Source organism: Rhinolophus sinicus, linkage group LG10 (genome assembly GCF_036562045.2).
Source record: "Rhinolophus sinicus isolate RSC01 linkage group LG10, ASM3656204v1, whole genome shotgun sequence".
Classification (NCBI taxonomy): domain Eukaryota; kingdom Metazoa; phylum Chordata; class Mammalia; order Chiroptera; family Rhinolophidae; genus Rhinolophus; species Rhinolophus sinicus.
This window is the reverse complement of record NC_133759.1, coordinates 87,866,570-87,893,293: the sequence shown is the minus strand read 5'-3', so window position 1 is coordinate 87,893,293 and position 26,724 is coordinate 87,866,570. Positions and strand designations below refer to the sequence as shown.

The 26,724-nt window shown below is 38.5% G+C and overlaps 1 protein-coding gene across 1 annotated transcript; it reads right to left on the bottom strand.

The window, feature by feature from the left end:
• Positions 1-102: 102 nt before the first annotated feature.
• SPINK9 (serine peptidase inhibitor Kazal type 9) lies at positions 103-25,933 on the bottom strand. The gene is made up of 5 exons (XM_074314107.1): positions 25,882-25,933; positions 24,770-24,790; positions 23,068-23,078; positions 22,583-22,710; positions 103-178 (listed from the first exon to the last, which is right to left on the bottom strand). The coding sequence occupies exons 1-5, from the start codon at positions 25,931-25,933 to the stop codon at positions 103-105; spliced, it is 288 nt and encodes a 95-aa protein (XP_074170208.1).
• Between the last annotated feature and the right edge of the window lie 791 nt (positions 25,934-26,724).

The following is a 26,724-nucleotide window of genomic DNA, read 5'->3' as shown; positions in this document are numbered from 1 at the left end:
CCGGGGTCCATGTTGGGTGTGAGACGCAGGCGTTGCTGCACCGCAGCCATGTTAAGAGTGGCATTTCCGACGGGCCGGGGGTGGGGGGAAACTGTCCTTCTTTCACGTGACCGCGTCGCCGCGCGGGATGCGCCTAGAGTCTGACACCCGGGAATTAGTCATGACTCCGCGATTACTACTGTTTTGACCGAGAAACTGTCGTTAGTGGTCAGCAATGCAGGCGTTCGGACCAGAAAGAGGTGGTTCGAGTGTGAGTTCCTCCACTTAACTGGCAGAGACCACAACAAGCACTTCAACTCTAAGTCTCAGATTTGTCACGAGAAAATGGACATCATTATGGTACCTACATAATGAACCACTGCAGAATTTAGTGGCTTAACACCATTTGTTAATGATCGGCATGATTCTGTGGTTGGACTGGGCTCAGCTGGCCAGTTCTAGTTTGAGGTCTCTTATACGTTGTAGCCAGATGTCAGTTGAGACTGTAACTACCTACAGGCTCAAATGGATGATGCATTGTTGGCAATTCAGGCTGGAAGCCTTCTAGAAGTTCCCCCACAGCTATCCAGCAGAGTACCTACCTACACATGACCTCTCCCTCTGGTTTGGGTTTCTCACAGCAAAGAGTTGGGTTCTGATAGGAAGTACTTGGACACAGAGTGCAGAGAGTGAGCTGTTCCAAGCAGCACAGGAGGAAGCTACAGGACAGGACTTATGAGCTAGCCTTAGAAGAAGTCCCAGAACTTATTTCTGTCCCACTCTATTGTCAAGGAAGCCACTAAGCCAGCCCAGAATCAAGGGGAAAAGAATAAGACAACACCTCTTAACTGAAGGAGTAGCAAAGAGTTTGTGGCCATCTTTAATGTACCATACTACCTCATCTGTTTGTTTTTAAATTTTTGGATGTATGTACATTTTCTTAGCACAGTTATCAAAAAGGAAAACTGGTAGCTGCACCAGTATAAAGTATACTGTCGTGAGTCTCAAGTATAAAGGCTTGAGTCTGCACATGAAAGATTCTTTACGTGATTTTTTTAAATTGTAAAATATACATGACATAAAATTTACCATTTTAGGTGTACAGTTCAGTGGCATTAAATATATTTCCATTGTTGTGCAATTACAATACCATTGACCTCCAGGAGTTTTTCACCCTCCCAAATTGAAATTCTGTACCCACTAAACAACAATTCCCATTCTACTACCACCTCCACCTTTCTACTTTCTGTCTCTAGGTATCTCATATAAGTGGAGTCATATAATATTTACCCTTTAGTGTTTAGCTTCTTTCACTTAGCATAATGTCTTCAGGAGTCATCCAAGTTGTAGCATCTCTCAGAATTCCTTTTTAAAGCTGAATAATAATCTATTTTATGTGCATTCTACATTTTGCCTAGTCCTCCATCAATAGACATTTGGATGGCTTCCACCTCTTGGCTACTGTGAATAATGCTTCAACGAACATGGATGTGCTAATACCTCTTCTGGATCCAGCTTTCCATTCTTTTGGATCTATACCCAAAAGTGGTATTGCTGGATCAATTCTATCTTTAATTTTTCCACCGTAGCTGTACCAGTTTACATTCTCACTAAGAGCGCACATGCATTCCAATGTTTTCACATCCTTGCTCTCATTTGTTTTCTGTGGGTAGGTAGACACTTAGAACAGTGTCTGGCAAAAGCCCCACAAAGGTTAGCTATTATTTGATTGTTCAGAGACCTCTTTTTCTTCCTTCCTTCTCAGCGATAGTTGAAGTTTCAAGCGCTGAATTCTTGGCATGTAATATTTCTGAAGTTTACTTTCAAAGCATCTTAAGTTTTTCTAAGTTACATAATGAAATTCTGTGAAAGGACTCTGTTCAGAGGCAATATGCATAGAGAACTGCAGTTTCAAAATCAAACACAAGGTGGGAGGTTAGGTCCAAAAAAACCAAACCAACAAAACATGGGAGGATTTTATAAACATGAGCTCTGAGTGAGCATTAAGCAACAAAGTCCTTAAATTCTAAAAGTAACAGGGAGAAAACAGTTGTAATTTTTAAAAGCTGGTTGTGTTTTGAGCCTGACATGGTTTATTCATTCATTTAATATTTCCTGAGTACTTTCTCTGGGGCCAGGCATTGGCCTAATTGTAAGAAAACAATTGTGAGAAGTTGCTATGTTTCTACTTTCAGTTTGGGAAGGGGAGACAATCAAATAACCGTACAGGTGAATCAATTTTTCAGAAATAAAGAGATGGGGGTTGGCACCCAGTTAAGTTGTTGAATAAAGGAATTAATGAATTAGTGGATAAATCTAATATACTCAAATTTTCCTTTTAAGCATTTAAATTTAACAAACAAAAAACATCTTTTAAACAAAAAAAATTTGCCAAATAAATAAATGTCATAACTCTATTCAATTAAACATATAAATATGGCAAATGACAACTTTTCCTCAAAATGCCAATAATATTTAGGTTTAATAAAATTCTTATTTTTACAACTTAAAATTTTAAGTTTAAATCAATACTCAGTTAAAAGTTTCAAATTAGAATCATAAGACTTATCCATCATTTTCCTTAAGATGCTATATTTTCTTACTATGTGACAAATATTTTAAATGACAATTATTTACAGACTTTCTTAACAGAAAATAATATAAATATGATTTAATCCTCATTTCTATGCTTAAATTGAATCTTTTGGGGGTTATAAAACAATCACTTAAAAAGCCATTCGATTTCCCATATCTGGGAATTGCAGTTGCATACTGATTGGATGGGTGTTTGGCTGGGCCCCAGGATTTCCTTCCTACCTCCAACCCTTTTTCTTTTGGCTCATGAGCTATAAGGACACATAACTGAGGTGGTAGCAGTTATTATCTCATCATGTAGATGGAGTCTCTACGGGAGATGATGAAACCAGCATTTAATGAAATTCAGAGGCTAGCAGAGGGCAGAGATGTAGAGTAAGATTCCTGTTGCTTAAGTCTGTGGATACTGCTGTGCTTGAATTAAGTAAGATCCATCCTGGCCCCTCCTAAGTGCATGAATCCACACATTTCTCATTTGGCCTAAACTAAGTTTCAGTTGGATTTTCATCACTCTAACCAAAAGAATCCTGATATATTTCTTATGCTGTTTTAACCATTATTCTCCTCTATTATCCCAAACCTTCAGAAAACATGTTACCCCAAGTAGCCTTGAAAGTGCTTGAGAAATGAAGGAAGATGGGAGGGTCTACCATGCACCAAAGTGGTAGAGAAGTGAGGCATGAGAATCAGAAGGTGAAATGAGGAGCCAATGGCGAACTCTGAAAAATTAGGGATATAGAGTAAGTAGTAACCATGAAAACATAAATGCCCTGGAGTCCTCTGAAATTGGGAGGACACCAGATTTCCTGTGGTTTGTGGAATGGAAATTCAAATCATTTTGTATTTTTATGCAAGTGTGTTTTCCAGGAGGCTTAGATCTCTGGGTGACATTTCTTTGCTTTCTACCAGGGTAGTGAAATGTTTCAGCTCCTGAGAGTATCATAATTTATTATGATACAAATAGGCTAAGTAGTTAGTGCTAATAAGGGCAGAAAAATAGCAGGAGATTGAGCTTTGGGCAGACCTGAGGACAACCTCAGACTCAGAGGAGGGAAATACAGCAGCCAGGAAAGATGGTGCCCAAGCATCTTTGTTTATGCTTGACTTGCATTCATTTCTCCTGGCAATAGTGCCTCAATATTCCTTTGGGGAACAATTCTTTATCCTCTTCTAGTCCATATAGTAGGGACTGCCTCACCCCTGGCTCCTGCAGTGCCCTGTAATCAGTTCATTTCAATGAGAGTTAAGCATGCTTAGAGCTATAATGACAGATTCAGGAATCTTATCCCAACTAATCTAATAAGCCTCAACCTTTGGTTAGACGTTTTGGCAAAGAAAAGCTCTCTTCTATTGAAATTGTAAGTCTTCAACTGTCAGGATCTACCAGAGGGACGGGGGTCGGGTGGGGTGGTCAAAGCCAACCTGAGAATGAAGACAGCATCAAGGAAAACATGGATGGATCCAAAAAAACGAAGAGCAAATTTTCTGGCAACATTTTTTGAGACTCTTTTGATCCAGCCATGCCTGAATTCAGAGATTCCTCTGGATTTTTCAGGTACAGGAGACATGGACGTGCTCTCCGCAACAGCCCCATCCCCTTTTTTTCTCGATTCCAGTCACTTTGAATTGGATTGTTTTGGGAGGTGTTCTTCAAGTTCAATATGCTACACGTGGTTTCCCCACTAGAGGGCGTAGCTCACTCACGGCACTTGTTCAGAGACAGCATACTGGCAGACAGGCTTTTACAGAGAGACCTGTTGGGATGGTGCGGTGTCCCAGCCACAAAGCTCACAATCCTGATAGAGAGAGCCCTTATCTTAAAAGGACGCGGAGAGCAGTCAGGTAACCAAGGCATGGCTACAGGCATAGAAAATGGAATAGGACTATGGTGCCAGGTGAAAACTTGATCTCTAAAAAAAATTTTTTAAATGAAGCTTCCTTAGTCTTAAAAAGAAAAAAGGTAAAGGTAGGAATGGCGAATAGGTTTTGTCTTCCATACCAAATCCTGATTGTCAAGGCATGCCTGGATTGCCATGTTGAGAAAGATTCTGAGGCCACATCCAGCTCAGTGGAGTGTACATACTATCCCTGATTACTGACATCTGGTGTGAGCATGGGGAGAAGCAGGAGGGTTGGATGTGATATACTTCCCACCTATGGGTGAGATGTTTCTCAGTAGGGGTACTATGGCATTTTGAGGGGTCAGTCTTCACTGTGTGGGACTGTCCAGTGCATTGTGCGGCCTTAGCCCACTGAATGCTAGGAGTACCACTCCAATCACTGTGACAAGCAAAAATCAAGTCCCCACATATTTGAAATTCCTCTTGTGAGAATAGTACCAATCTATTTGAAAATCATTAAGTTTGAGCAAGAGTGACTTGACTTGGATTTACCTGAGGATTACACTAGAGCTTCTAAAATTCTTTAAGACTAAAGGGGGAAAAATGAGGATTTTTTTTTTTTTTCTTAGATCCTGAAACCAGATGGAGCTCGTTGTCAGGAGGGAATAGGCACTGAGAGATGGCAATGAAGAGTCTCCAGCAAAGGGAAGAAGATCATATGGGGACAAGGAATTAGGTAGAAGCTCACAGCAGGTAATCAGCATGTCATCCCTGGTTGGGGAAAGGGTACAGGGAGTCTCAGCTGTGGGGGAAGGGGTGTCCTGTTAAACATCAGTGTCATTTGGGATACCCTAATCCCACCTCAGGGTTCCGTTGTCTTGAGGTTTTCTTTGATCAGAGTGTGTTTTTATATGATGTTCTCAGAGAACTGCCCTCCATTCTGTATCTCTGAATCCACTGAGTAATGTCGGCCAACATGATACTTGGAACAAGGTAGCATATGAGTCAATGAATGAATAAATAAATGAATAAAATATTCCCTACCCCTTGATTTAAGAGTTCAAGTGTCACCTATTTTCATATTCTTGATGCCCTTGGAGAAGTGAGAAAAGAGGGTCTGAGCAACAGGCATTATATTATAGCCACTTTCCAGTTTTGCATTTGTCAGTGATGCCCTCTAGCCAAAGACCACCAAAAATACTTTAGTTGAACAAGTTGGAGAGAGGAAACACACACAGGAAGCCATAGGGCAATCTCAGTAAAAGGATATTAGAAAAGATGTAGGATTGGGGATTATTAGGTTAATTTGGGGAACATTTAGGGAAGACTGGCTTTCCTCTGGATTGGATATCCTCAGGAAGTGGGAGTAACACTGTGATTTGTTATCTTAAAAAGTTTTATTTTGCAGGAGGGAAGAAGAGCCAAAAGCTAGAGTTGTAATTGGTAAAGAAGCAGCACTCACTCATATTAGTCTAGATAGGGGATGTTTGGTATTTTGTAGTTAGGATAATGTTCATGTTTTGCCTGTGTTCAGACATGCTTTTGGAGTGGTATTGTCTTTGGTTACAGAGTGGCTTTGTCAGATGTTCATGATCTGTGAAATTATGTTAAACAGGAGAATATCAAGGCCTAGCTGTGAGCAAGAGGCCAACCTATAGCAAAGTCAAGTTCGGCTCTTGGACACCATGGATTTTCTCTTTCTCACATTTTATCATATTTTGAATAATCATTTGTTTCCTTGCTCTTTTACTGGATTATACACTACAAGGCCCCAGACCTGGTTTGATTATCACTGAGGACCCAGAGTCTAGCCAAGTCTCTCAGTCTCACAAGCTCTTAAAGATTATTTACTGAATAAATGAATAAATTGTCCAACTAGCCTATCAGACTGTGAGTTGCTCAAAGTCAGGGGCCACTTCCTGTTCAATTCTGTACTTCTAGAAACAAATACAGTTGTGGCGCATCTCATTAAATATATCTTGAGTTAAAGAGCAGCTTTCCATAACATAGGATTTATTGATTTAAAAAAAAAAAGGCAGTATAATGAATTCCTCTTTTTGAAAGAAAGACGTTGCTTAATTCACATGGGTTCACTCATGATGAAGAAAAATCATGTCACATTCAAGATTTTTCGGCATTTTCCATAGTGTTGAATGTGAAGAGTGAGTTGCAAAGCTCTGAGGGAAAATTGACATAAATATTTAGAGACCATTGTTATGAAACATAACCTTTCTTCCTCCTATCCTAGTTGTGCTACAGTAAGTATTTTAAGGGAAGACAGGCCTTGATTTGAAAACTCCTGACTTATAAATAACCCATACTACAGAGATTTACATCTCTCCTTGCTACTCCCTTCACCCCGAAGACCCCCCTACTTTGTAATCATGGTGCAATATTATTAGATCTTTTAGCAAATGTGTAAACCTGTATGTTATTAAGTGGAAGGAGGGGGAAAAAAATGACATGCTGAGGAACCCTGGAAAAATCTTTTCACTTTTCTGAAGTAGATATTACCTTATCTGTAAAATGATCATAATGCTGGGTACCTACTGAGGCTGACCATGAACGTGCTCTATGCACTACAAACAGGAAGGACTCATTGTCGGGGGCCAAGAGCATAATGATCAAGAACAAGATAAATAGAGCAGGGTGGAAAACTTCAGTGAAAATATGTCTTCTTCTGCAGTAATAACAACAGCAAGCCAATAACTACATTTCGTGCTACATTATAGTCAATGGGCTTTTGCTATTGCGTTTTTCACAAAAAGAGTGGTCCATTTAAAAAAGGTTAATAGCCATGTAGGAGCTTCCGTAAAATGATAAAAACATTTTTAATCTTCGGTGAATATTTCCTATTTGACACTGGGCAAAACAAGTAACTTGGGAGTCTTTTCTCTTTATGTGTAAAAAATGAATCATTTCATCCTGTCTACTGCTATGCAGTATTGATATGGGTCTCATAGGCACCCGGTACGGAGAGTACTTTCTAAGTGATAGCAGGCTTATCATCATGTATTACTTAAATAATAGCCTGAGAATAGTATCTTTTTTTTTTTGCTTTCCCTTCACCTAGTAGGGAAACTTACTAGGCATTCATTGAATATTCATGGGACAAATGGATAAATATGAGAAATTGTTTTGAAACATCCTAAAACTCTGGGCAAATATGAAATTCTAATCATGAGGTTAAAAAATGCAAAGTTAAGCTGAGGGCTTTGGATGACAGATTCTAGGATTTGTTTCTTGGTTTCTCCTCTCATGAGCTATGATATCTTGGAAAAGTCTCTAAATTGCTTTAAGCATCAGTTTCATCATCTATAAAATATTAACACCAATACCTACTTCATAGGATTGTTTTGAATATTAAATGAGATCATTCCTACGTAGCACCAAGCACGGTCCCTGGCATACAATAAGCATTAAATTAAAGTCAGGCGCATTCACAAGTTTGCCAAAAATCTCCAGTATGCCTTCTCCTTCATATTTTATATATCTGTGTATATGTAATAAAATTATATTTTTTAAAAGTCTGATCATGCTGTTATAAATCCTTTTATATCTTTATGTTTTCAATTTTCAACTTAACATTGTGTCATGATTATTTTTTGAAAACTTGATATGTAATGTCTAGTGGGATTTTTTTTTTTTTTTTTAGTCACATATGGCTTAATCACATATGAACCTTTAAGCAAAATATTCAACCAGAGACTTTTGGTGCTGAAGCAAATCAACCTTTCAACTGCCCCAGGATGTAGTAAGAAAGTACCAGGCAGAATGTGAACTGGAGCCTGAGGTATGGAGGGAGACACAGGTGCACTTAGTATAAAGGTGTGCTTGGTCCCCTCGTGTTCCGAACAAGTGGAATGCCTTGCTAATCTGAGAAGAAAGCAACTGCAGGCTGAAGGGGATAAATGTTTCATATTGAAACTTAATGTTCAAAACAGGTAAAGCAAGACTTCTCTGCTGGAGTTGGAGGAGAGGACTCAGAATCTCAATTGTTTAGTCCCTGCTGCCCTCACCCACCTTGGGTTCAGCCAGTGAAACCGAAACCCCAGTGATACTGTTTTTAGTTTACAGAATGACATCTTGAGGTCACACACATTTTCCAACATACGTGGAAGTGTTGTCAGTCAGCGACACATTATATTCTCAAAGGAGGATTCTGTTTTGGATTTGGTGTTTTCACTTACACGTTAGCGAAACAGTACACGCAGGAATTCGAGTACGTAACATTATTGGAGGCGCATACTGGTCTGACTCTTATGGAGCATACGTGCTGCCGTTGGATGGACTTCTTTTCATAAAAACTGCACGAAATTTCCTAAAATGAAACGTACAGGTCAAACTTTCCATCCTGTAGTGCTCTCTTAATGGTTTCTATTATAAATGCTTGGGAGTTTTACGTTGCGCAGTGAGAAGACAATGAAAAAAATGTCTTCTTTTAAACTTCAGAGATCAAAACTTCCTTATTTTAAATTCAGCAGCCAGAATATTTAGGATTTCCACTTTGAAAGGCAGCTGACGCTATATAGTCTGCATCCTTGACTGTGTAATACACACCTGTAACCTGTTAGAGGGGAAGCAAACCATTTTGGGAAGTGACAAAAATGACAATAACCACTGTCTGAGAATGGCTACAACCACTGTCCAGGTGCTTCTGACATCCTTTTAGTTCATCACCCCCACCCCCACCCCTTTAACTGGGGTGCCTGGATTGGGTCACTCTGTGTGGTCCCACTCTGGTATAGGCTATATATTATATAGTCCACTCTTCTAGAGACTAGGAGGCTGGAATAGTGAGAGAAGAATGTACCAGATTCCGATTTTCCCAATATCTCCCCATTTTGTTCGCTTTCTACAGTACTACCAGAGTTGGAGTAAGGTGGACTCAGAGGACCTTGAGTAACAGAATAATTTGTCTACAGGCAGAAGGGGGCTTGGAAAGGTCCTAAGTATTATGTAATGAACAGATTTGGAATGAGCTGCCACAATATGCTACTGCATTGGTTCAGATTACAGGATATTTCCATATCCAGCACATCAGGCTACTACCCTGTCCACCAAACTTCAATGGCTCCCTTTATTTACAGCAATGTTGCCCAAGTTTCAGTCCCTTGGTTCGTGATTCCTTCCAAATTCATGTGTCATTTTTCTTTTAAAATATTTTTGTTGAGTTTGCTGCCTTTTTAAGCTTGACTACTCACCTTAGATTTGTCATAAGCATGACTATCCATGATATCTTGGATTTGAAGTTGTAATTATTTTTGTAACACACATTAAAGAAAAGCCATAAAAGATATTCTGCAGCACTATACACAATAGCCAAGACATGGAAACAACCAAAATGCCCATTGGGAGACGACTGGATTAAGAAACTGTGGTATATTTATACAGTGGAGTATTACACAGCCATGAAGAAGAATGAAATCTTACCATTTGCAACAATATGGATGGACTTAGAAAACATGATGTTAAGTGAAATAAGTCGAACAGAGAAAGATAAAACCATGTGATCTCACTTATATGTGGAATCTACAGTAAAGAATAAATGAATGAACCAATCAAAAACAGTCTCAGAGACATAGAGGAAAAACTGAGGTTTGCTAGATGGGAGGGGGCATTGGGGATAAAGGGGAATGTGAAGGGATTAGAAAGCACAGTCAGTAACCACAAGATTGCCACGGGGATATGAAAGTCAATCTGGGGAATGTAATCAATAATGTTGTAAAGATTTTGTAGGGTATGGACACTTGTCCCATTAGGGAGACCACCTCAGGGATGATGTAGATGCCTGATCACTGCACTGTACACCTGAAGCTGAAGCTGAACAATAATGAATGTCAACTACAATTTTATATACATATATATAGTTACAAGAAGTGGAGTACAGCATTAGGAATAGAGGCCGTGGAAATGTAATGGCTGTGTGCGATGTCAGAGGGTAGTAGATGGGGGGAGAGGGTTTATCACCGTGTGAGGGATCTAAATGATAAATGTTTAACTATTACATTGTTTTGTACACCTGAAACTAATAAAAAAATGTTTAAAAAAAGAAAAAAGATTGATCTAGTTCCAGATATCCTCTATAAAGATATAAAAAAAAAAAAAAAAAAAAAAAAAGAAGGAAAGAAAAAGAAAAAAAATATATCAAGAGTACACTGATACAAAATTAGAGTTTGGTTTTCTCTGTTAAAAGGAGAGTTTTCTTTTATCATTGGTATGTTCTTAATAACAAACTATAAAGGAAAAGCAAAGATCTCATGTTTTACTAAAATTATTTCCTATGTTTTCTATCATCAGGTCTTTGATTGCTTAGGTATATAAAATCTTAATATTAAAAGAGCTGAAATTCACTTCCAGCCATTTAACTTTCTGTAATAGCCTGCAATGATTAAATGGATAATTAAGAATTATTTCACAGTGATCTATAATCCTATTTGACCCACTGTTTTAAAACTTTTTATGTATTTGACAAAGTTTCCAAATTTTCAAAATTTAAATAGAATCTTCATCTTAACCTGAGAATAAATTTGGGATTCTTTATAAGGATCCCTGAAGCATTTCAAAGAAAATTTCTCCCTCTTAATAAAAGGGGGTTATTAAACTAATTAGGCCTACTTAATATGCTAAAATTTTAAGGTTTGGAAATTGTATTTTATCCAATGGCCTCCATCTCAAGGATATAAATATATACTAGTAATGGTTTGTATGTATGAGGTGTGATCAAACAGTACATTGAATGTTTAAATAAAAACAAAGATTCATTAGCATATTAACTAAAATTGTTACTAATGCTATTAGAAGGTAATCAAATCACTCTTTGGGGAACACTGTTTCTGTCTCTTATCTCCTCTTTTAATGATTAAGTCGACATGGTTTGTTCAGGAAGCCTTTACCAAAGAGTTGATTCTTTGATGGGTTCTTAAAAGATGAAAATGACTTCCAGAATTAGATATGAGTATGGAAAGAAGGATAATTTAATTAGGGGAAATTACATACACAAACACAAAACTGGAATAGCATGAACTCCAAAATAGGTTAACTAGAAGCTAAGGTGAGAGAAGAAGAGTTCTCCTTTTAGGGAGAAAGAGGCTGGGTTATGGAGAGTATTATTGTAAAACATGCAAAAAAACTAGATTCCTAGAGTAACAGAAGTTTCTGTCTTGAGAAGGGATGTCTCAATTCGATTTGCCTTTTAGAAGGCCCCTTATTGTGGTTGTGGAGAAGATTAGTGCAGAGATTGACAAACTTTTCCTATTTAGATCAAAGTAATAAATATTTTATGATTTTTAAGCCATATGGTCTCTGTTGCAATTACTTGACTCTATTATTATAGGCTGAAAGCAGCCAGAGACAATATATAAACAACAAGTATGTCTGTGTTCCAATAAACTGTTATTTTCAAAAACAGGTGACTGTAGTGTCCCAACCCATGGATCAGACTAAATGCAAGGAGACCAGTAGATGGCTATTGCAATAACACAGGCAAGAAGTGAGAAGGCCTTGAAAATGGGCAAAAGCAACAAATTTAGAGGGAGGGAAAAAAAAAATTTTTTTAAATGAGGCACTTTAATTGCCAGTGGTATATCAGCACATGAAAGAGCAGTAAGAGACAGGATGAGTCCTGGTTTTCCCAGGATCTATGTTGATAGAAATGTTTAGATTGAACAATATGAATTGCCATTATGGAGATCAAAAATGGTCAACTATTAGCAGTTTTATATGGTTTAATATAGCTCAACCTAATAGAAATACTATAAGCCTAAGATTGGAAAAATCATTCTCATGCAAGAAGTAGCCAACTTACCTTATGTGGAATTTTACCAAAAACATCTGAAACAAAACGTTTAGAAAAAATGATCAGATGAAACTAATGTCGTGTTGAGATATGAACAGCTAATTAGCCCATTAATTAATCACACAAATTAATAACCAATAACATCACAAGGTTTATCTGGCCATGCCTTGTTCCCAAACACGGTTTTCTTCCTCACCTCATGCCTGGGACACTTAGTGTCCCATCTGAGAATTCAACCTTAGCCAGTTCTTAGGAGGCAGAAGAGAACCCAAGCTTTTGCCTTTGGGACTGCATATCATCTACTGTTGGGCTGCTCATTGGGTAGATCCATTTTCGAGAAATGTCTAGTTCTTGATAGTCATCCTGGCTACCTGCTGATGAAATCTCAGATAACTGCCTTCATCTCTGACGATTGCCTGTGTTGAATATACTCTTTTTCTAAACTCTATCTGCTTCTAAGGAAGCCTTTTCCTTTGTTTGGGACCTTTGTGTCAACAACTGCTTACCCAAAGTATTAACAGTTCCTCTGCCTTCATATTTCACATTCTGTTTCACAGCATTGTCTTCTTTCAGCTGTTGCAGCGGAGCCTCCTCCTTACCTTGCCCTCCACCTGAGCCACGATGCCAGCAGGTTTAGTTTCACATAATGGGCATCCTTTGTTGCTGTCATTTTGCTGGAGTTAATTAGGAAGTGCTGAGCCCTCTCTTAAGATTTGGTAACATTGGGTTGTGCTCTGTTAGTAAGCCATGTCAGAAACGGACACCGCTTTGTGCAGAAGGCATTTGTGTGTGTGTACACACACATGAAATAACCAGTGTGGGGGGAGGTATGGTGGGAAAGTATTAGGAAGAAGAGGGAGGAGAGATGAAATTGATTATCAACTCAAAACACCAAATTATCTGTCAAATATTGACTTCACCTCTCATACATCACCCCCTAAAATATCTGCGGTCTGAACCTGTCTATGGCAGAGTTCTTGGAATATTAAAAAAAAATGGATTTAACTACTGATATTCATTGCAGTTGCGATAGTTAGTGAATTCTTTCTTTATCTCTGAGAGAGACTTCAAAGTTTCAAAACTTCCTACATCTAGGAAATAGTTATCATTGGCTTGTTACTTCCCTTGGAAGATCAAATGTTTACTTCCCTTGGAAGATCAAATGTTTACTCCCTCCCCAGTGTTCTTTGACAAATCCTTACATGAGAAATAGCCAGTAACCAAGACAACCACAAAGAAAACTTTCATCTTTTCCATGAGGAACAATGTGAGTCATCCACTGGACTTCCTTCAGTCAAGGGTTTCCTACCAAATCCTCCAAGGTTCAGTTCTCTTGATGAACAGGGGCTATGGCCCCATCGTGAGAACTTCAGCCCCTATTATGAAGTCACTTTGCAAAGGATCTGTTTACATGTGACACCAATGGCTAAGTCATCAAGTCACCAAAGACCAAGAAAACTTCCAGGAAAAATATTTCATGTTTAACAGGCTGTAGAGCTATTGCATGACAGCATGGTTTAAAATTGTTTTGACTGTTAAATTATTATTCAGTCCCATAGAAAACATTTTGTTTTTCCAACTGGCAAGAAGAAACAAATGTAAAAATGATGAATTTATAATGAGTAATTCTTGGGAACTTTTTCAAAATTTACATGTCTGCCTTTAACACCAGCTCAATCCAAAGTTGCTGATTCAGTAGGTCCAGAGTGTAACTCAGACATAACACACGAACACACACACACAGACACACACACACACACACACACACACACACATTTAAATTGCTGATTCACTTCTTTGAGAACTGATGGATTAGGAGACCACAATTTTATACTAATGGGCTAATTTTCTGGGTCCTTTCTTTCCTTATTCCGTAAAGGTAATTGTTCTGTTCTGTAAGGGCAATCTCTTTACCCATTATTATTAACATATCTATTCCTACTTCCCTGGTCATAGAATTGACTGTCTCATATTCAACATAAAACCTATTTTAAAAATAACCAAGAAACATACATGGAAATGCAAGTCCATTATCTGTGACTTCTATTATACTTGGCTTGCATAACAGGGCAGGGGCCTGAGGCTCATGAAAAATCAGTAATTCTACACTGAAGTTGTGTGGTGACCAAGTGCAATGGGGTGTAGTTCACAAGAAAATCAGACCTAAGTCTTAAGGAAGGAAGTCTTTTAAAAATGCCATCAGTTCTCCAATTTCCCGGCACATGAGGTTCTTCTCAGCACTAGGGTTGGAATAATAAAGATGGACATTTTAGAACAGATAATTCTTTCAATTTAGTGACCAAGATTCTTTACTTAACTAAACTTTAGTCAGGAATCAGGCTCCTGAACTTTTTCCTGGGCCCATCTGTGCAATTCCTTGTAAAATCTAGCTTTAGCAAGAACTCTGCTAAGTCAGTTTAACCACAATTGTATTGTCTTATGTTATGTATTTGTATTATACAAATAGTATTATAGAAATACAATCATTTGCACTTCAATTAATTGTTTTGGTCAATTGTTATAATTGACAAATACAATTTTAAGATATTAAAAGTATACATTGTGATGATTTGATATACATATAAGATTCTGAAAAAAATTCTCCCATCTAGTTAATTAACACACATATCACCTCAAATGTTTATCCTTCTTTTTTTGGTCAGAACATTAGTTCTACTCTCTTAGCTAATTTCAATTATACAACACAGTGTTATCAACTATAGTCACATTTTACATTATATCCTTAAACTTTATCCATCTTATAGCTGAAATTGTGTAAGCACTGTATTATCGACTGCATTGAAACCTGGGAATCTAACCCCAGTGCTCACAAACTTAAGATTGTGTTATTTAACATTTTGTCTCAAAATAAAGAATTCATTGATGACAAGGATGGTCTTACTCATCATTGCATCTTAGGCCTCTAGCCCAGTGTCTGGCACATAATGCATAGGTAAATATTGGCTAAAAGATGGTGAACAAACAATTTTCTGACCACGTAAGATGCCTAACAATGAAACAAGCTCCTTTATGGAAGCCTGAATTCCCCATCCTGAGGGATACCCAGACAGAAGCAAACGTTAAATGATGACCTCTCAGAGATATAGAATAAAACTGAATAGAAAGTTGAAGGCTAAGATCTTTACTTTTTTTCAAGCTCTGAGATTCTGTGATTCTATGATTTCTTGATAGTGATAAAAATGCATTTTACAATGTCTTCCAGGTGAAAATATATGCACCTGTCTGTGACGCAATAGTATCTCAGAATTCTCTGGGCAGAAGATGGTCATGGGGCTGCTGCTGCCTGAGACAGGGGTAAGGACACTGGTGAAGGGGACATATACACTGAAGATAAACTCAAAGGCAAGGACAAAGGGACAAGAGGCAAGTGCTGGCCTCAGGGGGTTGAGGTGACCAAAGGTGGTGAAGTGGAGTCAAGACAGGTGACCTAGTACTGTCAGCCAAGCTTCCTGTCCTTACATTATACTCAAGCTAGAAATTCATCTTGATTATTAAATTATTTCTTAGTGGGGCTGGCCCAGTGGCTCAGGTGGTTGGAGCTCCGCGCTCCTAACTTCGAAGGCTGCTGGTTCGATTCCCACATGGGCCAGTGGGCTCTCAACTACAATTTTGCCAGTTCAACTCCTCAAGTCTCAAGGGATGTTGGGCTCCGCCCCTGCAACTAAGATTGAACATGGCACCTTGAGCTGAGCTGCCGTTAAGCTCCTGGATGGCTCAGTTGGTTGGAGCGCGTCCTCTCCACCACAATGTTGCCAGGGATGGTGGGCTGCACCCCATGCAACTAGCAATGGCAACTGGACCTGGAGCTCAGCTGCACCCTCCACAACTAAGACTGAAAGGACAACAACTTGAAGCTGAACGGCACCCTCCACAACTAAGATTGAAAGGACAACAATTTGACTTGGAAAAAAGTCCTGAAAGTACACACTGTTCCCCAATAAAGTCCTGTTCTCCTTCCCCAATAAAATATTTTTAAAAAAATATTTCTTAGTGATTTGAGATGGTAAAAACATGCTAGCATATTTGCTGAGCTATGAAAAGCCTTCATTTAGGAAAAGAAAATTTAGAACCAGAAAGTAGAAATAGGGATACAAGACCTCTCAAACCCCTCAGAAATACCCCCTATGCTTCTGGTTTAGGTTTTAAAAAGGTTCTGCAGACTCATAGACATGATAGACGTAGATTCTCCTCGATGTAATAATTAATAACAAAGCCTTTCAATGTCAGCAGTACCAGAGGAGTCAGCAGTACCAAAATACTACCCATGTTTCTGTGGCACCTAACGGTTTTCCAAGCATATTCCAATAATAACAACAGCAACAGCAGCTACAACCTTTATATCATTTAACATTGTTAACAATTGTCATGCATATATGTTCTGAGTATTTTCCTTCCATGTTATTTGTTAATCCTTATAATAGTTTTGAAAGGTAAGTATCACGGTATCATCTCTAAACCTATGCAAAAAGGGCTTCATTGCGATGGAGTCTCAAGTTTCAGAGGGCTTCCCTCTGGCTCTTCTCTACCTATGCCTCTCCCCAGAGGGCTAGGAGCTTGTAGGACATCTGCCCTATACACACTTGTAATCTCCTTCTAGACTATACCCTGAAATCCTAAATTCCTGAACTTCATTTACAAGCAAACTTGATCCTGCTTACAAGGCCTGTGTAAACTTCCCCAGGTCTGTTGCCCCAAGGCAGATTGTATTGCTGGCATGCACACCCTTCACCCCAAAATGTGACCTCAGAGTGACTGTTTGCTGGGATTTGGGCGAGGCAGGCTTTGGTGTGCCTGTGCACAAGACTTTTCACGAGGCATGAGAGAACTGGGGGGTGGAGAGAGAAGACCGACTGCAGGCCAAAAGAGAGACCGGGGCTCGGGGGCCGACTTCTCCCATGTCACTATATTCCACTGAGGAACTCTACTGAATTTGAGAATTTAAAATTTCAAACTGAACTTCCATGGTTCAATGAAGCTATATTTGCTGAGGCAGGAGGAGAGGATTTTATGTGTGTGTTAGCTCTGAATTTTAAATAGGTGGGCTGAATATGTTGTAGACATACAGTACATGGGCTTCCATTTTACTTCTCCCCTTGAGCCCCCACATATTATGCATGTACCCCGTTAATGACTGCCTCAGGAAGGAGGGATCTCCGTCTCACTCAGAGTCCCAAGAAGCAGCTGCATGACTATCTGTTAGGAATCCCATAAAAGCCATCCTTCCTTGAGTGTGAGGATTGTAAGCATCAGTGTTTTGTATTTCTAAATAGTAATGATAGTTCTTATTGATGCTTATTATGCTATACCATGAATATTCTAGATGCTCTGGATTCTTGGCCTTGCTCTTCATGGGAACTTTCACGGAGAAAGTGGAAATAGTCAGGCCAGTTGAGAAACCTAATGACCTTCTCCAGCCTGCATCATTTTCTCTATAACGTAGGACGCTGTATGGATTAGTTTCTGGTCAATTTAGGACAATTTTAGGAGAAGAGTAAGTCTCTGTCCTTGAGGAAAAAGTGTCAGATGCCTGTAGATATTGGAGAAGGAAGAGAATGCCTTAAAGTCCAACATTGATGTTTTTCCCTTAGCAAATCTCAAATTCAAGGCCAGTTTATACTTGAGTGTACCTACTGCTTTTCTCTTTATCCTCCTCCTTCTCTTTCCTCTCTTTTGTCATATATCATACATACAAAAGAGTATATACAATACACATATACAATTTAAATGATACTACTAATAATATTAATTAAACAACAACACAAATGCTCGTGTGTCTATCATGCAGTTTAAGAAATAGCACAAGTAGCAAAATAGGTGAAGGGGAATAAGAGATACAAACTCCCAGTTATAAAATAAATAAGTCATGGGGATGTAATATACAGCACAGGAAATATGGCCGACAATACTGTAATAACCATGTACGGTGATGGATGGTTACTAGACTTATCGTGATGATCATTCCATATGGTATATAAAGATCAATCACTATGCCGTACACCTAAAACAAATATAATATTGCATATCAATTATACTTTAAAAATAAAAAACCCAAAGAACTTTGTTCCCTAGAAAAATACCAACACTAAAAATAAATTAAAGTAAAAAAATTTTTTTTTCATATTTCACATAGGAGAGAGAAAAAGAAAAAGAAACAGCACAAGCTGTATCTGCAACCTTTTATATGCTGCTTCCTTAACTCCCTAACTCAGGCTGCCAGCTCCCACCTAACTTAGCCCCGTCTTCTCCTCCAACAAGGATGTTACTCAATCACTAGAAACATTCCTCAATCTGTGGAGGAACTAACTTGGTTCTTCTGTTCTCTGCTCTTTAATAAATAATACAGGTTCCTCTTGTGATTTTCAGGCACGGCAGAATTTAGTGTGAAACTCTCAATACCATTAGGACGTCGAATACAAGTCTTTGAGTACATTGACTCTAAGTTTCTTTTGATGCAGTTTTTAAAACTCACATATATATGTACATATATGTCAAGCATGGTCAATTATCCATTTTAAACACAAAGATGAACAGGACTCAATTCCCTGCTCTCAGGGATCTTAAAACCAGAAAATATATATTTTTTCTGTTTTTTTTTCTTTTACCAAAAATGAGGGTAAGTTTTAAAAAGTCTTTCCAAACTCTCTGATGGGAGGCTGTGTATTTCCATTTCATTGCGATCAAACCACTTTGTTGACTTCTGTGGCTGTAATATTGACCACCTGCTCTAACAGAAGGTTCATAGTGATGTCTCTCAGAAGAGGGTCAGCCAGGGGTGATAGGGTGGGGTTGGGAAGAAGACAATGAGGGGCCAGAACCTAACATAGAACCATCTATTGCCATTGTGTTTAAGGGACAAATTCAGGACAACCACAGATTTTAGCTGTTTTTATTTTTGAAGTCATTCATCATTTGCTAATTATGTACCAGGCACAATACTATGTACTGTATGCCCATTGATTCATGCCAGTCCATAAGGAACTTCTGTTGCCCCCACTTTGAAGTTCAGGAACGAAACTCAGATGTTAAACCACGAACTCAAGGTTATTCTAGATTTGAGCCCAGGGTTATCTCCAAAGCCCCCATCTTTTCTTTCTTTTCTTTTTTTTAATTTCAAGTTTTTTTTTATTTTTATGCATTTTTTAAAAAATTAAGGTTAATTGACATATTAATTTCATATGTACAACATCATGGGTAGATAGTTGTATATATATTGCAAAATGACCACCATCTTAACCAATGGTTCTACGTCTTAAGCATTTATATTATAACCAAATAATTTCAGTTGGAAAGGGTGGACACATTATTATCTACAGGGTATGGCAGCAAACATGGTAGCTCAGGCAATCTGTGGGCCTCATAAACAAGTAATAACTGGAACCCAGGCAGGCAGCCAAAACAGAGATAGAGCGACCAGGGAGGTGAGCGCCACCACAGAAGTCTGCCAGTATTTTGAGGAGTCTGCCACTGGACTCCATTTCTAGGAGAGGCAAAGTGGAGAGGAGGAAAGAAGCAATGAGCACAGCCCAGAAGTGCAAAGAACCAGAGGGTCTGGCTCCTCTGTGGGTTAGAGAGGTAGGGACCTCAGGCGGGGGAAGCAGCAGTGGTCAGAACTGAGGTCTTGCACATGTGGAGTGAGACTCAGTACCTGGGCTCAGGGAGAATGAAAACCCAAACCCAGGCCTCTTCTTTGCTGAGTCACTCAGGGCTTGGCTGGGCCCAGCCTAAGTGATTATAAGCTCTGAACCTATTTTTGAGCATTCAGTGCCTCACCTCTTAGGAAAGAAGCAACTGAGAATGATTGGATAGTTTCGTAAACTCTCCAGAAGCATTTTTCAGAACTCTAATAGTTCTTTTCCAGTGTTTAAGCAGGCACTCTTAAAAAGCTTAATTTTGTATTGACTCAGTGCTTTTTTTTTCTTTTTTCTAAGAAATTCTTAAGTTTTCAGGACACATCCATGTGTCTGTGTTTTGATAAGACATGTATTTGTAGATCTGCCTTCCATTTAGTGATGTGTACTCTTATTGTTAATTAAAATTCCAAAGTCATTGTTTCAGCTTAACTTGGTTCTCTGAGAGACAGGCGGTACCTATTCCAGAAAGACCGGTTTATGGGATGTAGTAGTGCCTGCTGTGCTTAAATATGAGGAAGAACTAATTTAAAAGGAAACAAGGTGAGATTGCTTAGATTTTGAGTAGGCGTCACTTCCAGTAACCGGTTTTGGCAATGTATTTAATTGTTTTAGTTTTATTTTGTTTGTACATCTTTAAAATTGCATGGCAATTCTCTTCTCATGTTACAAATGACAAGGATTTGCACGGCGGTGTTGCAAGAGTTGACTGTAGAAGATAGGAATGTAAAGATGAGTTTTAGGCTGTGGGTATGCAAGGCAACCACTCTCTATTATTTGTGTCTGTGGCTTCTTTTTATGGGAACTAGAGGAAGCAATTCAGAGTTTGGGTTGGTGCAGAAAGCAAACACTGCTTGCTGTACATTAGAGAGCTATACATTCTAATGCCAGAGCTAGATCAGGAGTTGATACCTGACCTCCAGGTTATCTGGGGTAAGACACCATAGTTTCCTTGCTTGCTTGTTGATATAACTAAAATTCAATTCATTTTAACTTAATTTAGTTAATTTATGAAGCATTAATTGAACCCCTTCTTTATCTGTTCACTTTTCAGAACTAAGTAGTTCTCAGAAAACCTACTTTGCAGAACTTTTCAGGGATGTTTTTCTAACTTGAGAGAGAAGAAGGCATCACCTTCAGGTTCTTTGATTTTCTGTTTCCTGCTGCTGGTCTTAATTAGCCCTTCCCCTCCCCCCAGAATATGGCCCTATGATGGTCTATTAGATGTCACCCCAAAAGTGAAACTAGTCTAGAAGACTCAATTCCTAAACAAAAAGAGTCAGACATGTTTATCTCACTTAGGTCTACTTTATTCTACAAAGAAATCAAGATGTAATAGTGGCGACATTATATGGGAGAAGAAATGTCTCTTGTGAGTTGGAATCACACGATAGACTTAACACGTTCCAACATGTGCAAAGCTAAGTTTGTTGTTAGTTTTCCTGTGGAGAGAAAATAGTAACAAATGAGATATGCTGAAGGCTTAGGCATTTCATTAGCATCCAAAGTTCACCAATGAACCTCTGAAAATGTACCCAAGTCTCTCCACTTACTGATGTTTTTAACAGAAGTGACTGCATTTTAGAAATATGTTAGCAACTGGCGCTGATTACATAAAGACAATGTTCTAAATATATCACAGCTTACATCCCTGCAAACATATTTTAATGGGTTTTGTTTTTCTTTTAAATTTAAAGGGGATGCGCACATTTAGACACTTTTCATAAAAGATTGTAATTTTTTCTTACTAAAAAAGAAGCACGGGTGGCCGGTTAGCTCAGTTGTTTAGAGCACAGTGCTCTTAACAACAAGGTTGCCGGTTCGATCCCCACATGGGCCACTGTGAGCTGCGCCCTCCACAACTAGATTGAAACAACTACTTGACTTGGAACTGATGGGTCCTGAAAAAACACACTTAAAAAAATAAAAGTTAAAAAAAAATAGCCCATTATTAAAAAAAAAAAAAAAAAGAACCAGAACAAAATGTCGTATCTATTAGGTGTTTGTTTTCATCCATGTATGTTTTGAAAATACTTAAAAGGAACTCTGTGTTTCTATAATACTGGTATATCAGTCATCATTTAATTTTTTTGAGCTGACTCAAATATATCTTACAGATGATTACTTTGTAATCTTTAAACTACTTTTGGCTATTTGATTTTCTAAATTTAATTTTTGTTAGCACTCAAACATATATTTTGTTGAGATATCATACTCTGAAACAGAACAAGATCTTAAGGTTTCTTCCACTATTGTCCCCCTTTTGTACCAATCATTAGGAGGCTCTACTGTATTCAAACTTGGTTGTTGAAGCTCAACAATAACCATTCTAATAGATGTGGACTCGCATGTCTACAAGGAGGGATGTTCCTTGTCCCTGGAAATAATCCAGCATACACTGTGAGAAGACTTGGTGACTTTTGTAGAAGGAGTTTAAGCAATAAACTAGGAGGGGGAAGTTGAACTAGTTGACCCTTAGGTTTCCTTCCAACTTAGAGATGCTAGTCTTCTCTGATTGACTATTACTGCCAGAATATGTAGGGATATACATGACTCCCAAGTCCTATAAATTGGGGAATTCTGTTTATCAGAGTCAACTGATACAGGATGATTCACATATTCCTTGTGTCCTAAACCACTTCTTTGAATTAAGGCACATTTGTCTTAACACATAATTATTATTCCTTAAATATAGAAAATAAAAATATTTCAATACTTACACAACTTCAGAACAGAAGAAGCAATCATTGCGATAAGTCTTGCCATCAGATCCACAAATTGGTGCATATATTCTAAAACAAGATCTCTCTTCTCCTGGTGGTAACTTTCTATACTTACTGCAATTAACCTGGAAATACATATTAAAAACTTCCAATTCCTTCAACCAAATATTTCTTCCCAGGATTTAGAATTTTCCAAGCAAGTTCAGAAGGCTCTCAACACATTTGTTTCTTATTTCAATTGTCTGTCCTCATCTAACGTCTGAAATGTTTCTATCCACTGTAAAGATTTTTATAAGAGATATAAAATCATGACTGATAAATTTCTTTATGGTAGCTGGTAACCAAACCATAATTTATTTAAATGTACATTCTTTTCCACGGTACTGGTTGATGCATCAGTTCTCAACACTCACGGCACATTCACAAGTACAACCATTCTCCTGGGATCACAGAGAGTGGGATCAGTTTTCTACATGTCCTGCCATTTCTTTCACTTAAAAAGTTCTATCTAAATGCAAGTGTGAGATGTAGTATAGAAGTAAGTACTGTAGTTTTAATAACTAGTACATCACTGGTAACTTTTACCACTAAGTATTGGTAACAAATTACTTGCTATACACTTCACCAGCACATAGACAGACAAATATATTTTAACATTGTAGTTGAGAACCAGTGTTCAAAATTCCTGGAGCAAAGCCAAGCTGATGAGCCACTTGTGAGAGCAAGTAGGTGATTACCAAGAAAAAATTTTCTGGGCCTTTCATCTATGAGCAAACTGAAGAGTGTGGAGAGTAAAGTCAAACACACTGGAATTCAAATTCTGATGCTATGACCCTGGGACAATTAGTTTACCTCTCTAAGCCTTAGTTTCTTTATCTGCAAAATGAAGGTGATACACCCGCATTGTAGGATTAAAGTAAAAAATATATAACTGAGAAGATATGTGTAAAATACTTAGCACTACAGAGCATGGAAAATAATAAATAAACAATAGCTATTATTTCCATCCCTTGGCTTTAACTTCGAGGTCTACACAAACTCCAGCTCTATACAGAAGATGCTGCATTTCCAGCTCTTTCTGTCCCAGAGTTCCAGCCATGATATTTAACTAATTGTTGAATATCTTCACTCGGATAACCTGAAATATGCTCAAACTTAAAGTTGAATTCCTCCTCCCCTTCAGATACGTAATTAATTTATTCATTCCTTCAGTTACTATACTCCATGTACGTCCTAAGTTTTAGGGCTGAGCTGAGTGCTAACAATACAAAGGTCAGTAAGTATGGCGTCAGAGCAGAAGGACCTCAGGCTAATGGAGCAAAATAGAAAGTGTAGAGCTCCACGGTGAGTATACGCCAGCACGAATCCACTTCCTCTCCTTACCTGCTCAACCCTCAGCACCAGAATTGATGGAATACTCACACTATGACCAGGCAACTACCAAGGCTTAATATTCGATAACCCTTTTTATTCTCACACAACTACCAAATCATGAAGGACGGCTTGAATTCAGCCCTGTCAGGGGCTGAAATTTATATTCTTAACCTTATGATTTTCTTTAATAGGTAAAGGACTCAAAGAAATGAAAGGAGGGGCCTAGGCCACAGGGTCACAGAGCTAAAAAGCTTGGACTAGAACCCAAATTGCCTGACTGCTGGTTTAAAAAATTTACAACCCCACCTAGATTTTCTCAACAATAGACATTACTTAATATAAGCCATAAAGGAAAGCTTAAGTTAAAATCTTCCTTCTTTAATAGAGAGAACAAAGACGTGTGTGACTTATTTAAAAGCTGTAAGAATTATGGCTTGTTCTTACTGAGTTTTACTATGTGCTAGGTACTATGCTAAAGCCCTTTTCACACACTCTGGCTTTAAGTCTCACAATAATCTTATTGTGAGCACGTACTGCTGCCTATGGCCACACGACCAAAGACCTGGAATTGAAGCCCAGGACTTTATAAGTCTGGTGGTTGAGGTCTGACCACTTGGCTTCATCATCTCCATTTTAGGAAGGTATGTCTAGTTTTTGAAATAAAAGCAGTTCTGATACTTAAAAAAATAAATCTTCAAACACGTAGACATTTAATTATATGAGTCTATAGTGCCAAAAATGTCCTTACTGATGCTGGCTTTAAAAGTAAGTAGGACTTTCATATCAAGATGGATGCACTGACCTTCTGACCGTATTTGGCACATTCCACATCTGTAAGAAAAACAAGTACAAGTGAAAATTAAACTCTGGAAGAACCTAATCTTTGATTTATGTTTTAGCTCTCAACCTGTCATAAAAATATAAGACTCTCTTCAGAACTGTGTATCAGCACACTATCAAAGGTTGAAGCTCAACATTGATCTTTTTTTTTTTTTGGAGCGGGATTAGAGTGTAGCCAAAAGGATGGAAAAGCTGTTATAATAATGAGGAGTTTGTCTTATTCTTTCCCATCTCATAATCAGAGCTTAGAAAAAAAAAATTTTAAATATGCAAGCACAGTTTATTCGTGATACATTCTCAGGGAAGAGAACAGGCCTAGCCAAGGTGAGAGAGAGGCATAGGCTCCCAGCATTAGTGATAACATTCTCAGGGAAAAGAATGGTCCTAATCAAGGTTGGGGAGATGTGCGGAGAGAGAGAGAAGCCTACGTCCCTGGTATTAGTGATACATTCTCACGGAAGAGAATGGGCCTAGCCAAGGTTGGAGAGAGAGGTGTAAGCCTCTGGTATTAGTGATATGTTCTCAGGGAAGAGAACGGGCCTAGCTGAGGCAGGAGAGTGGGGCAGAGGGAGAGGGAGAGAGAGAGAAAGGAGGAGAGAGTCTAGAGCTTAGGAAATTTTGAAAAAAAACAATAACAGCGAGTTTTATATTTAGGAAGTGTCTGCTCTTATATAGCAGGCAGAGATGGCAGAAATTGGACCAGTGGTTGAAAATTCAAAGGAGGCATATTTTAACTCAACAGTGGAAAGAATATTTCAAGCTGTCAAACAATGGAGTGGACTATTTTATGAAGAAATGAGGGAGGTCTTCATAAATAATAATATCAAGTCAAAGCAGAGTTTGGATGAACAATTCCCAAAGAAGTTACACAAAGTGTATGGATAAGAATTTGGCCTTAGTTGTCCATTTAGGTCTGCTCAGTGCCTGAGATAATATGATTTAGTGATTTATTGGGGGAGGGAAAAATGCATTTCAGAAAGCTTTGCCTATTTTCTATATGATGGGTATATCCCAGAAGTGGGCAGAAGATGACGTGAGCTATTGGTATCAGGGCAGGGCAGTGCTATCAGGGAGATACTCACTGAAGATGGTTGTAAGTGCCAGAGCCATGAGGACAAAGGCTGTTGCTCTCATGATGTTGAAGTGGCCAAGGGCAGTCAGATGGAGGCAAAAGAAGTGACTTTCCGGGGTCTGCCCAGCCCACTTGAGTGCTGCCTTATATACTGTCAAGAGTTCCTGCCTCAAATGTGAAATAGCTATTTTACAGAATCCTGGGAAGTGGTCAGGAACACCTGATAGGTATGGAAATTCTTTTATTGTGACAGCCAGATGATGTTACATAACATTTTAAGAGATCATAGGAACCAATAGAGCTGGCATTATTTCTTTACCTCTTTATGTCCTTAAAACTTTGAGTGCTTTCACGTCTGTTACACAATCTGATCTTCAAAATAAATCTGTCACATAGTTATTACCATGAGGAAGTGAAGATACAAGGAAGTGATTTCACTGGATTTACTGTCCATTCTTTGTTGTACTACTTTATCCAGGAACAGTCATCAGCATGGCAACTTAGGTTTTGACACTTTCCCAGATTCCCCTCTTTCCTTTCTTCTCCAGCATCAGATGGGAAATGTTGCCGGTTGAGACTCCAGACAGCACAGAGAAAAGGCACCAAAACCCAAGTCTTGATTTAACAGAAACAAGCAATGTTTCTTGTTTCCCTATAGGGTGTTCCCCTATTGCATTAGGGGTATCATACTCTTTATGGGAGATAGCTTTCCCAAGAATCCCAAATTTGGGGAGACGGTAGAATGGATGGAGCTGGTGAGTATTCACACTACATTTAGCTGGTGGAGGCTTTATCAAGAGTCCTTAGGAGAAGGCCCCCTCAAGGCCAACAATAAAGAGCTTTGTGGCCACTT